Source organism: Xiphophorus couchianus, chromosome 15, assembly GCF_001444195.1.
Source record: "Xiphophorus couchianus chromosome 15, X_couchianus-1.0, whole genome shotgun sequence".
Taxonomy (NCBI): domain Eukaryota; kingdom Metazoa; phylum Chordata; class Actinopteri; order Cyprinodontiformes; family Poeciliidae; genus Xiphophorus; species Xiphophorus couchianus.
In genome coordinates, this window is record NC_040242.1 from 14,659,911 (window position 1) to 14,675,314 (window position 15,404).

Consider the following 15,404-nt stretch of genomic DNA (forward strand, 5'->3'; position numbering starts at 1 on the left):
CCTACACACACCCACACACACACACACACACACACACACATCAGGGCAACAGCAAAAAAGCGGTGCAGATGTTGGCATTCGTGTCATTTCCTGTGTTTACATGCAGGAAGTGATTCAGTGAAAACACAGCAACTTGTAGCTGAGGCGAGGGAATGTTAGCAAAGATGCATTATTTCAACAACAAGCTGTGCGTTAAAGAGAGAGCCAGAAACTCCCTATCATTTATTTTAAGTGGCTTGGATTCGATTCATGAGAAAAGAAAGAAAGAAAGAAAGAAAGACCTCAATGGCAGCTGAGCACGCACATGGACAAACGGAGAGGTTAGGCTTGGACACGACTGAGGTGTTTCAGTTGGTCTGTAAAATGTTTTCCTTGACCTTAAATGCGACAGTGACATTCACACCTTAACACTTACTAAAACGTCTCCCATCTCACACATTGGCATTCTGTGAAATGCTAAGAAACAAAACAAAACAGACAGGATCAGCAGAAAGCTGAGATCCCTGCTGAAGCCTCTGGTCAGTTCACGGCTTATGTATTTACATTCCATGCAGGAAAGAAAATGAAAACATACAGAGGCGACAGAAAGGAGCAGAACACGAGGAAGATATAGACGGAGTGTGGGAAAAAGGCAAAGTGAGGAGGGCGTAGTGGGGGAGAGAAACAAAGCGTTGCATTGTTAGCTGTTATATTTGTTGTTTACAAGCCTGCACAGAGTCGTGAGAATTGCAAAAAAATAAATAAATAAATAAAATGTTGTTGCACTTATTGTGTGCAGCTGTGGATGGGAGTGTTCAGTGGAACAATTAAAAGGAAAAAGAGTTACTTAATCGAGGAGTGATAAGTGAAGAAAAGACACCAGAGAAACACAGGGGGAAATAATTTGAACAAAGTGTTGTTCTGAATGGTCATTTTTGGATTTTAGAATATTGAAATGAGAACATGGGAAACCGAAGAGAGATGCACAAGGGTCATATTGACTAATGCATTTCTCTCTGTTAGTGTGCACACAGTAGTTTAATTAAAGCACCTCTACCCCTTAGACGTCCCTCATTGACATTTACAGTGGGTCAATGAGCCTTAATGTTCCCCAGAGTATCTCTTCCTCTCCTGATGCTTTACTTTTTACAAACCTTAGAATAAATCCAATCTGGGAGAAAGACGTCCCTGTCTCTGCAGCTGGAAAACTTATTGCTTAAACTCCCTTCTTCTGTAAATAGAGACTCCCGTTTACCTGTCTCTATCAGTCCCCTTTTTTAAACTGCAGGCCTCCAGATTTACTGTGTGATTTATTTTTCGGATTTTTAAGTGATGAATCAGACAAATACCTCCTCAAATTTTTACAGCTTGGAAAAGATCTAAACAGAGATCACACTTTTACAATTTTCTTGCTTCCGAAACTTCAAGGTTATCCTTTTCAGCTTAAGTACTTCCAGCTGCCTCACATCCACTTTACCTGTTGTAGCTTTCAATGTTGCAGCTGATTGGTGACTATAAAAGAATGTGTTAATTACTAAGCTTTAGCGGTCTTATGTTTTTTTATTTCATCTTTAGAGCGCTCTACAAGCTCTTTTTGAGTCTGTCTCTCTTAAAAACTAGTCTGATAGTGTTAAGAAGTCCAGAGATGTCTTTTTTTTTTCCTGCAAAGAAAAAATCTGGTAAACTTTATGGCAACACATATGTGCAGTCTAATTATTCCGTTAGTGGATTTGCTGGCATAAATTTGCATGAAAGGTGGGGAACGGCAACATTTCTAAGTGATTGTTTTTTATTTTGTCCAACAAATCCAGAGTATTGTTTTTTTTAAATCTTGATCCAGGTATGTAATTATCAGTCTGCTATTGTAGCTGCTGCTTTTTCACTGCTTGTTTTTTAAAAATTATTTTTTCATTGCTATTACAGAAAATACCTAAAACACATGCCTCTCAGGATAAAACCTCATCAATGCTGTCTGGCATTTTGACAATATTCAGCATGATTCAGAGGAATAAAATAAAGATTAGCATGAGTCGCTCCTCGTCAGCCGCAGAGCAATAAAATATGGCACGGTTCACACAGTGTGTACACACAGAGGGATGCTCGACTATGACGCCTACCTTACTCCTCATGGAACCCCCTCTTCCTTTTCCTCTGCTCTGCCGTCACCATGGATACAATGATGCAGGTTACCGTGGCAGCCGAGTGAACCCCAAACCCACACAAAGGAGCACGTGCATTTGCTTTACGTACGCATCTTATGACGTCAAACGGTTAAGTTTCTTTTGGCTATTTCCGGAGGGGACGGGGGCAAAAGAAAACGGCAGTGTTCATATTTATATTGGTCACTATGGTTTCTGTGTTGAGAAATCACTTTTCGTCGCTTCACACTTTTCAGCTTTAATCTGGACAAATAATGGTAATAAAATCTACCTGGCTTTCTTTATGATCCAAATTCCATCTATAGTCGTCAAAACTGTGCATATGTGAGTCTTGAAATGAATTGTTCTTGTGTTTATTCCACTGGATGGAGTTTTCTAAAGGTTTGCAGGCTATCCTGCCATCTAGTGTTCATGTAGCTTATGGTTGATTTAATGTTCAGATCAGGAGCTTTCAAGCTTGCAGACATGATCAGACATCAAAATAAAGCCAAATTGTACCAAATTCCACTTGTAAATTATATTTAAGGCAAATGTTTGACTGTCATGCATGGCATAAGTTGTCTTATTTTATTCTCTTTAAATTATTTAAATGTCTGACTCCTGTAGGATCAAACTGAAGTTTGTGTGCCATTGCACATGTGAAACAAAGCATTGAAGCCAACTACCTAATTGTGGGTTATGAGTATTTGTCCACACAAGCATTATGTGTCTTATCCCATGTGGGATTTACTCCAACTTCTTAGCAGTAATCTCATTTCATTCAATCCCGCCTTCCTTGCTTCCCTACAAGATGCTCTCAGGGACTCATAAACACACATGAAGGCTACTTTTACTCATTTAGACCGGCAAACATTCATGTTGTTGGACTACTGCTGTCGTTGCTGTGGAGTCACACTCATAAAACGCCATGGACCCTTCTTCCTCAAGACTACACCCAGCGACACCTGGGTAAGGATAGAAAACCATATAACAGAGAGCTATATAAAAATGGAGGATTGAAGAAAAAGTTACTTATTCACAAATAAAATGTTATCATAGTTTCAATGTTGGTTTGAGAGGACTCTGTGGACATTTGTATCGATACTATTGATGGTAAACATCGGTTTTAGCCAACGATTATTGTTTTAGTTGTGTTCATATTAACTTTTAATGCATGTTACCCTTGCATGTATTAGGTAATTCCATTTTGTTAACTTTAATTGCAGAAGTTAATCCTCATTATACTTGTAGACTGTAGCAAACAGCAAAAGAGTGTATGATACAATGTTTTTCAAACATCCAATAATGGATAGGTTTTATGAAGGATTCTGTCGATACAACTTGGAAGAACGTTGGAATTTTATCTGAAAATTTTGTTTCTAGGTCAGTTTTTTTTTTTCTTAAGAAAAGCTGCAAAGTCTATTATTGAGATGGCAGACAAACAAAACAAAGAGTTAGCCAAAGGTGTTTAGCTGTCTGAAGGCATTAGCATTTCGTGGTTTTACAAACACCCACACATTTGTAGCTGTTAAAACCAGAGTCAGTTTGGGACAGCATTCACTTTTGCCTTATGCAGTTTATTTCTTTCAACTCTTAAACCTTTGAACAGTGGTGTGCTTACAATAGTCTAAAAAATGAAATAACAGCAAAGATGTTCAAACTGAAGTCATCAGTCTGCTATATTAGCATCATGCAGAGGAATTAAACAAATAATTCGTATTGCAAATGTAAACTTATTTTTAGGTTAGGTGAGATTTTTCTGGAAATGCTGCCTGCTTTCAGCTACCTGTTAGCACCTACACCAGTTGACCATTTTGCATTATCTTCTGTCTAAGCTACAACTAAATGTGAATGAACAGTGAAAAATGACAGACTAAGCGAGGCAAACTAACTTTGAGTGTGTTTGTTTTGGCTAAAACTGGGCCTGAACAAGTTCAGCTCCCATTTTTCAGAATGGGAGCAGAAAAAGCTTGCATTCAATTTTGACATCTAAATTTGACCAGCCAGCTTGACAAACGCAGCTCCAGAGTTTGGCAAGCTGTGTTCATGCTTGAAAAATGCATGTTTTAAGCAGGTTATATAGTGACATTTTTATTTACCTGCTGTAGGTGTCTTACACATTCCCCCATAATCCTCTAAACACAATTTATTTTAATCCAAGGTGCTCAATTTCTATTAACTTAAACATGCTAATTGTCACCAATTAGCGATAAACACAACAATTATCTTGTGCAGTTTCTTTGTCCATCCATCCATCCATCCATCCATCTATCCATCTTCTTCCGCTTATCCGAGGTCGGGTCGCGGGGGTAGCAGCTTCAGAAGGGAGGCCCAGACTTCCCTCTCCCCAGCCACTTCTTCCAGCTCTTCCGGGGGAATCCTGAGGCGTTCCCAGGCCAGCCGAGAGACATAGTCCCTCCAGCGTGTCCTGGGTCTTCCCCGGGGCCTCCTCCCGGTGGGACATGCCCGGAACACCTCACCAGGGAGGCGTCCAGGAGGCATCCTGACCAGATGCCCAAGCCACCTCAACTGGCTCCTCTCGATGTGAAGGAGCAGCAGCTGTACTCTGAGTCCCTCCCAGATGACTGAGCTTCTCACCCTATCTCTAAGGGAGAGCCCAGCCACCCTACGGAGAAAACCCATTTCTTCAGTTTCTTTGTTTATATTTAATTGTCTTAATCCGTACATAGTTTTATGTTTTCATAGACATGTTAATCTTAATAAAATAAACATAATACAAGGCTTTAAATGTAAATGTAAAAATATCAGATCCTACAATACAATTAATAAGTGATAGATGGCTATATTTGACCTAGAAAACTGTAAGGTCTACTCTGTTCACCCTGCATCACAGTAGACATTTGACTTGTCCCAGCCGGAAATCACAAGTGTAACTAATAAGATTACCGGTGACCCCCATTCCATCAAGGTGCGCCGATAAGCCAGAGAGGCCTGGCACCGAACCACCAGAGTGGAATGGAGCTCATTAATAAAATAATTAGTTACACCTGTGTTTAGCCACCTGAAATGTCAGCCACGAGAAAAGGGCTTTTATCTCTGCTCCCGGGGAGTCATGTAGCTCATTTCCTGTTAGGGCTGAAGGCAGCCATCTATGAAAGCAGGATTTAGCTGGACATTGACTGTCTCCTGTCAGGAGGGTATGTTTTCTAGGTCACTTAGGATAGGGGAAATGGAGGTGCATACATTTTCTGTTAGCTTGGGGCATACATAAGACATTGGGTGTATATGGATTAAGTATTAAATATGTCAAATCATTGTTAATATGAAGCAGATGTAATGTTTGGCTTTTTTTTATTTGCTTGTTATTTACGCTTAGTACAGAAGACAATGGTATATAGAGTTAAATTCAGCTTTATTGTACCTCTAAACCCAATAAATAGTTTTTCAGGAAGACATTTCCAGGGTTTCCCCCAGTGTTTTATAAGCCTGGCGGGCCACCAGGCTTTACTTGTGCCCCCACCAGGCTAAGCTTTGCTTATTTACTTAAGAATTTTTAAAATGTTTGCATGTTTTAAGACTTCATTGTTCGTGTTCAGGTATTAATCTTCCAATCTTTCAATAACACATAATTATCAAGTGATATTTTCATATTTCCTGTCAACTTTAAACATTTTTTAACTAAAAAGACACGACGGGGCGCTGGAAGAACGACTGCCCTAGCACCCAACCACTGGGCTTAGCAAGATTTCTGGGGGAAACCTTGTATTTATTACATTTTTACTCAATATGACACTACCAGATAGGTCACCATCGCTCTCACTGCCTTCTCTCTTCGCAGGTTGTTCTGCAGAATCTGCTAATGTGCATGGTGTGCTTCTACTCTCTCTACTACATTGTGGTCAGTCTTTGCATTGGACTCTTCAGGTACACACACTCACATACAAATGGTGATGCCAATGGAAAAAAGGCCAGGTTGAAAAGGAACAGACAAAGTTCTTCTAAACAAACTGGACACGCTTGACGATGTTCTCTTGTCATTTCTTTAGGGTTCACGAGATCAACAGCTTGTTAACGCCATTTGACTACACAACACAACCATCATGGCAGAACCCCAAATACTTGGGTGAGTTGCAGTTGTGGATTCAACAATAGATAACGCATGAGTATTTAGAGAAGTGTGTTACTTCCAATTCTCCTACCACTCATGCTTGACAAAACATCATAGCCGCAATTTTATTAGAAACAGCTGTTAGAATACAAATAGCAACACTGCCAATCACTTGGCAACAACTCAGTGCTTTTTGATGTCATAAAGATGACAGGCTGAAGTAATGGAAAAGAAAGGAGGTTTAAGTAAATTTCAATGTAGCATGGCTAATTATGCCAGACATTGTTGATCAACTGGGATTTTAAGCATAACCAGCTGCTAGGTTTTTAAAAAATGGTATGAAAAAGAAAGAAAATCCAGACAACAGGCTGTTGTGTGGATAAAAATGTCTTATTGATGTAATAGGTCAGAGGAGAATGGCAATGTTCTAACGGCTGCTTCCGAAAACGTAACGCAACGCGCCGCAAATCGTCTCCATCTTGGTTTTAGAGCATGTGAATGGGTTTTCTTCATCCAGTCCTTGTTTGGGATGAGGTCGAATGGGGATGACAACTTACATAGACGTGCAGCCAACAAATCTGCAGGAATTGTGTGATGTTTTTATTTCAATATATTGTGTGATGTTTTTATTTCAAATTCTCAGATGTTTCCGACAATTTGCTACATCAATGCTACCAAACATTAGAGCAGTTTTAAAGGCTAATAGTGCTCTGGTAAGTGTATGTCTTTAACTAAGAAACATTTAAACAGAAATAGTTTTAAGTGCAGATCATCAAAGAAAGCACCACTTATATTTGATATGAAAAATTACTGATAAGTCCCTTCCAGTGTTGAGGTTGCTAAAGATTGATGCTATATTTTGCATGGATAGCCGGCAAGAGCAGTTTCTATAATTGCTGCTAAAATACATCCACCCACTTCAACAATCCAAGAAGTAGAAAACATTTGCATATTTGGCAGACATTGAATTAAAAAACAATACATTGAAGACCTTTTAGGGTCAGTTAAAGACACAGAGATCCGTTTCCATTCTGTAATGGCATGACAAGAAAATGTCGAACGAAATTTCTGTGTAATTAAGTAAAATATTTCTTCCTTCCAGTTGGGGTCATTTCCACAGAAGTGACTTATGTTTTAGGAGGGCTGGTGTTCGCGTGGATTGTGGAGGAGTGGGTCTGGGATTATGCAATAACTGTCACGCTGCTGCACGTTGGGATGACTGTAGCAGGTAAACACACACGTGCTCACATAAGTGGATGAGTAGGCCAGGACAACTGATAGGATTGCAGACCTGATTACATAAGAAGCTGTCATTAGCAGAGATACACACACAAAGAGTTAAAAAAAATAATTAAGAAATTGCACTAGGATACGACAGTTATAATGTAATAGTTTTGATATTTGTTTGTCATTTTCAAACCCATTATCTTGATGCGTTTTTGCAGTGATGTCAGATTTCCCTTCTGCCGAGCATTGGTGGATCGCTCTGGGTAAGGATTTTATTTTCCTATTCATGTCAGCTTCTGCCTTCTTATCAGTTTTTCAATCCCTTTTGGACAGCACACACAAAAAAAATCTCTCTATCACTGTCTCTCTGTCTGAGGAAGATATGACATTTCCCCCTGACTCATCCAACACACCTCCAAATTGATCTGCTGCTGCTGACCTTTCAAGCTCCCGCTTTATTGGTCGCCTTCTGCCATTTATCTCCTTCCATCTCTCTGCAGGTTCGGGCCTGGTCATGATGATATTCGGAGGGCAGCTCCTGGCCTACAAACTCTTCAGGAACAACTTTGTCTATCCTGCTGAACTGCAGAACTTCTAATAAAAACAAGGAAAGCTTTTAACTGGCTTAATGGGTAATCCCAGGTCAGAAGTGTGCCAGTCAGTTCTCTTTCTGTTTCACTGTTTAATCCATGTTTATAATGGTGTAGCAAAGTAAAGGCTTTCGGATAAGAACATAAAAGAAAACGTACATGTATATTGTTTGTACTTCATAACATGGATTAGGCAGTAGGCTGCTCCGAACTGTTAAAATGGCTTCACTTTGCCTATTGAACGCCACTTTTTTACTCATTAAAGGTAGTATTTTGTATTGTTTATTTTCAAACATCTTTCAATAAGCCAACTTTGACAGAACCAGGTAATATTTTATAGCTGAAACATTTGTACGGTTATATAAATCTATTAATAATTATTTGCTAATGTATATTTCTGACATCATTGTACTTAGGAATATAACTCATAACAGACTTACATTTTGTAATAAAATATCAGGTGTACATAAAGAAAGACGTGGGCAATGAAATCTGTTATGTGGCAATGAGTCAGAATGTTTTATAGTTCAATTTCTTTGTGTTTAAAAATGACTGCGTTCAGCAGCATTATGAAAAGTTTATCATGTTCTAGTAGTGTGTTCTCTTGTCTTTCTCATTTTGAAAAGTGGGCAAGAGAAATGATTCATACAATGATTCAATGGCTGCATACGTTATAGAACTTGTTTTAGGATTACCACGAGTGGTATGAGCACCAGAGGTGCTGTATGCGCAGTGTGGTATGCTAATTTAATTATAATAAACTGATGCAGACAGACAAAAATAAATGTATGTCCAAATTCTAAACGTTTAGCTTAGTGCTTTACAATGATAATTAACATAGCTCAAATCATTAAGATGGAATTAGTCGTTGAATTCAAAGTGCTTCCACTGCGTCTTTCTTACAGCCAAGTGTAAAACAAAAATACTTTACAGGCATAAAACCATAAGAGACACACACATTAAAATGACTACACTAAGGAAGAACAAATAGTTATAAAATTGGCGATAAAACTGAAGAATTAGACAGATGTAAGTTTACCAATCATAAGAAATTCATCATCCACATAAGGTCCAACCAATTGTTTCTCCATCTATGGGTCCATTTTGCTTCATTCCTTCTGTCCAGCCTTGGTTCCCCGCAGTTTCTGTATTTATTGCATGACCATTGTGGGTCATCATGATATGTTGTGAACTTTTCAACAGGTTAAGGAAACATAATTTGGGGAAAAAAACTGTAATTTAATCTCAATTTGTTAAAATAATATTTTGAGTATGCTGTTAACTTGAGACGCTGAGTGCAAAGTGACAACTTGATATAAAATATTTCCATAAACCCTGAATCATTAAGAAGATTGGTCAGTAAACTGAGCAGGAAGTTGTTTCACCAGCCCTACTCGTGCAAGGAGTCAGCTGAACCAATTAGCTTAAACCAGAAAAAAAGAAGAAAACATATTACTCCTCTTTACATCTCGAGTAATATTTTTTATACTGTCTGGACAACTCTGAAGACGGTTGTAGGATTTTTTTTTAATTATCAGACGCTAAATGTCAGGAAACGGGTTAATACCGAGCATCGGGAGGCGGCTAACGATGAGCACGCTGGTAAGTCAACATGTTGGGCTAATTAGCATGTCTAAAAGCTCACATATAAACCAATACATTAAAATTAACTTATATTCCCTTGTGTTAACATTACTACGTTAAGCTACGTGGTTGTAGATACATTTCAATGTATGCAGTGACTTGATAAATCACTGCAAATATAGCGGATGATTGCTAAACTTAACTTTGATGCTAATCTGTAACCTCTTTACATGAGGAGACTAAATCGGTTCCCATAACAACTTCGAACTTATTTACTATTGTGGGAACCTTTGTATTTAAGCATTACAATAAATTGGAGTCTCGCATATGGACCACTTCAAATAATATTAATTATATATTTGTAATTCCCATTTATTTTAGTTCTCGTTTTGGAACAGCTGACTCTTATTAAATATGACCCTAATTGAACCAATAGAGCTCAGAGACCTCATGTTTATATGTGTTTATTGGAATCATTAAAAGAATTTGCTGATAATAGATTGAGTTTATCATAAAAGTCAGAACAATTACTGAATAAATTTTGATGGCGCCTACCGCTTGATGCATGGCGTGTCTCAATAAAGGTTTTATTGCTTTGAGTCAGGCCCAGTAAGCGTCAACTTTTGGATTTAGAACCGAATAGGAATCCAGGACCTATAAAACGGCACAAAACAGGTTTTTGAAAAAACAAAACATTTTGTAAAACTTTCTCTTTTTTTTTTAATTAATAGTAATGTGGAAGCTACTTTTGAAATACTGGTGCTTGTACTGGACCAGAAGGAATTTCTACCCTAACCTTTTAATAATCCAACATTTACACCTGTTAATTTTATTTTGATAGTCCTAGCTATCTATCTCTATTTTATAGAGTCCTTTCGAGCAGCTCAGTCGGCGGATGTATGACATCTTGGGCGATGGAGGAATCCTGAAGGAGGTGGTCCAGCCTGGAGAGGGCCCACCTGTGCCTCAAAACGCCTCAGTAATAAGTAGCTACAATGCAAAAAAAACAATCTAAAACCTTTACATGGGATTCATGCTCTATTTCTCAGCTGGTGTTTAGCATGTTGTATCCTCTTCCAGTGTATTACTCGGGTTACTTGGAGTATTCTAATCAACCTTTTGAAAGCACCTCACACCTCCAGTACCCTCCAATGATGAAGCTGGGAAGGGGTATGATTTATTTATTTTTTATTTTTAATGTAACTTTCCATCTTTGTCTGATTAGAAGATAATTTTTTCTATCTAAATCCTAATTTGCAGATGTGACTCTAGCCGGACTGGAGCTGGGGCTGTTGACCATGAAGAAAGGGGAGTTCTCTCGGTTCCTGCTCCAACCGCAGTACGCGTACGGCGAAATGGGCTGTCCGCCCTTCATCCCGGCTGCTGCTGCAATTCTGTATGAGGTTCACGTCCTGGACTACCTCGACTCGGGTCAAGTGGATGAGTTTATTGCAATGAGCTCGGTGGGATTTCGTTGAAGGACTCTGTGCATAAAGGCATTGTTTTCCCACTTGAATGCGGGGCTTCCATACAGTCAGGAAAAGTGTGGAATTTGATTAATGAACATGGGAGATTTGGAAGGAAACGGAATAAAACAACACATTCTGTTTTCAGGCTTTATTCCCTAACTTATTGCACAATAGTTGTTTATCACTCCATTTTATCAGAACTGATAACTTTGGAAATGTAGAAAAGAATAGCATTTTGGGGCATTAAAGAGCTGCAGGAACGTTGTAGAGTATTTTTAGTTGAGTTACAGAAATCCAAGGACCGTTACTTCAAGAACAAGTTTACAACAAATCGTGGATCTGCCTGCTTTTGTCCCCAGGAGGAGCAGAGCAGCGTTCCTCTATCCACACTTGTTGAAGTCATCAACACACTTCGCAGCTTTGGCAACCGCTTCTTCAATCAAAGCCGATACGACCACGCCAAGGATCGCTACAAACAGGTACTGTAAAAGTCAGTCGGTGTCTGATAGCGAAGAGCCGTGCCTCGTTCATATGTGCTCTGGTTTGCCAACAGGCGATAATTCTCCTGAGAAATTGGGACTCGCAAAATGAGCCGGACAAGGAGAAGATCCAGGTGGCTCTGCTTCCGCTCTACATGAACCTTTCGCTCGCCGAGCTTCGACTGGAGAATCCCCAAAAAGCCCTAAAGTATGGCAAAAAGGCCTTGGAGATCGACTCAGCCAACACAAAGGCCCTGTTCCGCTGTGGACAGGTCAGGATGGAGCTTTGCTTTTGAAGCTTGGAGATAAAACTTCGCAGTGTCTGGAAAGCGGGAGATAAATCTGGCGTTAAGCAGAGAGCCTGGATTTTTATCTGCTTCCTCAGTTGCTTCTGTTAAGAGTAACCTTTAGAGCAGATCAGCGCGTGCAGCAATTTATTCGTTGGTTATTTTGTTTATATTTTTTCTCGCAGGCTTACCACGAGCTGCAGGAGTTTGAGAGCGCTCAGGATTGTCTCATAGCGGCTCAGTCGAAGAAGCCGTTCGACAGTGACATCAACAACCTCCTGAAGAAAGTAGCGCTGTAAGCCGATGTTGTTGCTTAGAGTTTTTCAGGAACTTTTTTTTTTTATGTCGTAAGCGTATATACCTCTGAAAGCTGGGTTTGAAATTAAAATCTTTGATTTCTGATTGGGCTTCTGTATTTAGTTTTTCTTTTTGTTTGTTTGTTTGTTTTCATCCTAGGGCTTATAAAGATGGTTTGGATAAAGAAAAAGATATGTACTCCAAGATGTTTAGGGAGCTGAGGAGCTCAGAGCAATGATTGTGGTGAGGAATCCCGATAATTAGCCTTTTGACTTTCTACTTATCATGAGAAATATGAAAAATGTGATTGGGTTTGAATACCTTTCCAAGACACTGCATAAAAAGGGCTTCACTGTGATTAGTTTTTGTGTTAAAAGTCTTTCTAACCGACTGAAACTGCAAATAATGTAACTGAATACCTGATCTACTTCATTTGCTGTAGGTAAATATATGCCTAAAGAAGACTTGGAGAGCTCCAGTAATATATACTGAGAACTCTTAAAACTTGGTTTCAGTTTCATCACTTTTGTTTTTAATAAGTTATTGAAGAAGTTGTATGCTTTTGGGTCTTACTTTACTGATTAAACTGGAGGCGAGTTATAGAAATCTTGAAACTGAGAAACATAACCCTTGACATTATGATTTCAGGTGTAAAAATGAGCTTTTATGAGAAATTACTAAGGTTCTTGTTTTTTCCTGCTAATTTAGTTTGGGAAGAAGGAGCTCACACAGTTTCCACTGTATCAAAACCTCATTGAACTAAAAAATTTGGACAAATTAACCAGCCTTTGTTCACAAATGACAGGTGTGAGCGTTTTAAGGAAATTTACTAAAATCATGTTTTTATTCCCTTTTGCAGGTGTGAAGATTTAACAGCTTGCTTGTTGTTCATGTCCCCCTCTTCCAGCTGTATAAGTAGTTTTTGCTCACATTGTTCATTCATTTCTTAATGAGTAGGATTGTTGCTTTTTGGTTGCTGTTCTTTGTAATATATGCTCATGTTTTCTTTCTTGCCAAAGTCAGACGTTTGCATTACCTTGAATCATTCCTGAGGTTAATTTAAATAAAATTGAAAAAAAGCACTTTTCCTGACTTCTCAGATTTTCTTTTCGGTTCTTTAAATGCTGAGTAAAGTATGGAATTTGAGTTATTTTAAAAAATCTAAACAATTATGGGATGGGGTAGATATTTATTCTGAATTATATTTATATCAGATTATTTATGTTTAGTTTGGTGCATCAGAATGTCATGTTCAACTGGACTGTTCCTGTGTTTAGTTGCTGTTTTTGGGGGATGTAGACAGTTGACTACCTTCCGTTCTGAAACTGGGTCCAGGCTGGGTGCCATACAAAGCATTAATACTTTAGATTTTTCACTACAAGAAATCAGACTGATCTAAGGTTGGAATAACATATATTGTAAGATTATTTTTCAACCTGTACAGACTTTTTGAAAAGTGTTGAAAGTTAGTTCAGATGCCCCCCCCCCGCCCCCCAAAGAATCTGTGAAATACCTCACAATGATAAATCTCATGTTTCGTAATGTTTTGAACTTGAAAGTAATGAAACCTAAATGTGTTTATGTCAGGTGTATGAAAATGAAAATCCTGGAAAAGTCTAAAAGTCAATCCAAATCTGGAAGAATCAGACATTTTTAAATGTAATATTAATGGAAACCTTGAGTACAAGGAAGAGAATTGAATTTTACAAACACTGCTTTAATAATGCAGCCTATTCAAAAGAGTCACAAACACACCTGGGAGACTTTGTTTGGACCGACTCAGTCTGCATCTATTCTCCGTCGTCCCACGTAGCTGTAGACATGTAACTGAAGCCTCAGTTTTTCATTTGGTTTTTCACTGTCCTCATATCGTCAGTAAGGGGAGCTCTTTGAGCTGTTTAGTTTGTTTAAAACTGTCACAAAGTTTCTTTGCGTACCAACAAATATGAGGAGTATACCAGAGCCACAAGTTACAGCAAACCTCTGTAATATTTTTGCTTCGGTTTAAACGCCAACAGAGGGGATCTGGAGTTTTGTTGCTTTTGATTTTACATTTCACTAAGATGAATCATTTCATTTTGACAGCAGTCATCAATCTTTTAAACAGTGTAGGCCTGATGCCTCCTTATTTACCAAATGCATGATTGTGACCTTTTAAGCGAGGCTGATAACATCTTTAAGAAGGTATGGGAGTTACTGGGCCAACTGGGAATACTGGAACCAAAGAAGTTGGAGTGACAAAGGATCAGAGACTGGGAGGAGCAGAAAAAAAAAATAATCTGATTGACCTTGCTGGTTAATCCGCTTGCCACAGTGTCTCTGTGTGAGTGTTTTACCACCATTTACCAGAACATGGCCTGTAACCCAGACGATTGGACTCCGAGACAGACGGACAGAATGGTCTCCAGGATCACGGAGTGCCTCCATTTTAGGTAAGCAGGTCTAAGCCAAGCTGTTTGTTTGTGTTTCAAGGCTTCTGTGTACAAACCAGTGTGTGAACATGCAAGTCTGGCTTTAATCACTGTCCCATGGCTCTGAGCCATGTGTTGTTCCCCAGACTTTATTTTTTTTGTAGTCAGTAATGTTCTCGAGGATTAAAATTATTTAATTCTTAATCCACAAAATCTTGTTTCTTCGTACAAAAATAATTATATCCAATTGAGTTTTACTGTACACTTTTTGCTTTTGCTGCTCTCTATCTTGTTTTTTTCCTGTTTTGTAGAAATTGAAGGATTCTGGTTGTAGTTGGTGGTAGAGTGGTCAGCAAAATAGTTTTAAACACACATCTGTGCTCATGTTGTACAGTGTCACACCACCGAGTACGTTTCTAGTTGTTGCAGATGGAGGTTGGACTTCATAAACGGAGGTTTCATTTAACTAGACTGATTTAACAATTGTGCAGAAATAAAAATCTGTCTTTGCTTAATAAATAAAATAAACAGTTTTTGATGAAGATGTTCAGTTTATGAATTTATACAAAGTATTCATCCTGTTGGGATGCCAACAGGGCTAGTGTTTTGTTTAGGGTGATATGGCTCACCGCCCAGGGTGCCATTTCATTTGGGGGGAGCAGACAATTCAAACAGGCCAACTTTATCATAAGTTACATTTTGGTTGTTACAGTATAAGCAGTTTAAGAAAGTCTGGCCATGAACCACCAGAGACTATGACGCTAAAGTTTGTAGCTAAGCTGTAACTTTTTATTGTATGATAATGTGAAGGGATATTTCACCCCCCTTTTTTTTTTTAAAGAAATCCAGATTACATTTGATAATATGTCATTTA

The 15,404-nt window shown here is 38.6% G+C and overlaps 2 protein-coding genes across 3 annotated transcripts; both read left to right on the forward strand.

Moving 5' to 3' along the window:
- The first annotated feature begins 2,584 nt into the window (after positions 1-2,584).
- On the forward strand, positions 2,585-8,512 carry tmem244 (transmembrane protein 244). The gene is made up of 6 exons (XM_028039623.1): positions 2,585-3,086; positions 5,917-6,002; positions 6,125-6,201; positions 7,289-7,414; positions 7,632-7,676; positions 7,914-8,512. The coding sequence occupies exons 1-6, from the start codon at positions 2,955-2,957 to the stop codon at positions 8,009-8,011; spliced, it is 564 nt and encodes a 187-aa protein (XP_027895424.1). The 5' UTR covers positions 2,585-2,954; the 3' UTR covers positions 8,012-8,512.
- An 845-nt stretch (positions 8,513-9,357) lies between these two features.
- Positions 9,358-13,211, forward strand: fkbp6 (FKBP prolyl isomerase 6). Of its 2 annotated transcripts, none has more exons than XM_028039620.1 (9): positions 9,358-9,605; positions 10,456-10,573; positions 10,668-10,757; positions 10,848-11,050; positions 11,416-11,535; positions 11,610-11,807; positions 12,008-12,117; positions 12,279-12,362; positions 12,979-13,211. In XM_028039620.1, the coding sequence occupies exons 1-8, from the start codon at positions 9,549-9,551 to the stop codon at positions 12,355-12,357; spliced, it is 975 nt and encodes a 324-aa protein (XP_027895421.1). In that variant the 5' UTR covers positions 9,358-9,548; the 3' UTR covers positions 12,358-12,362; positions 12,979-13,211. The 2 variants fall into 2 exon arrangements, with proteins under 2 accessions (XP_027895421.1, XP_027895422.1); XM_028039621.1 differs by having other exon boundaries at positions 10,456-10,566.
- The last annotated feature ends 2,193 nt before the right edge of the window (positions 13,212-15,404 follow it).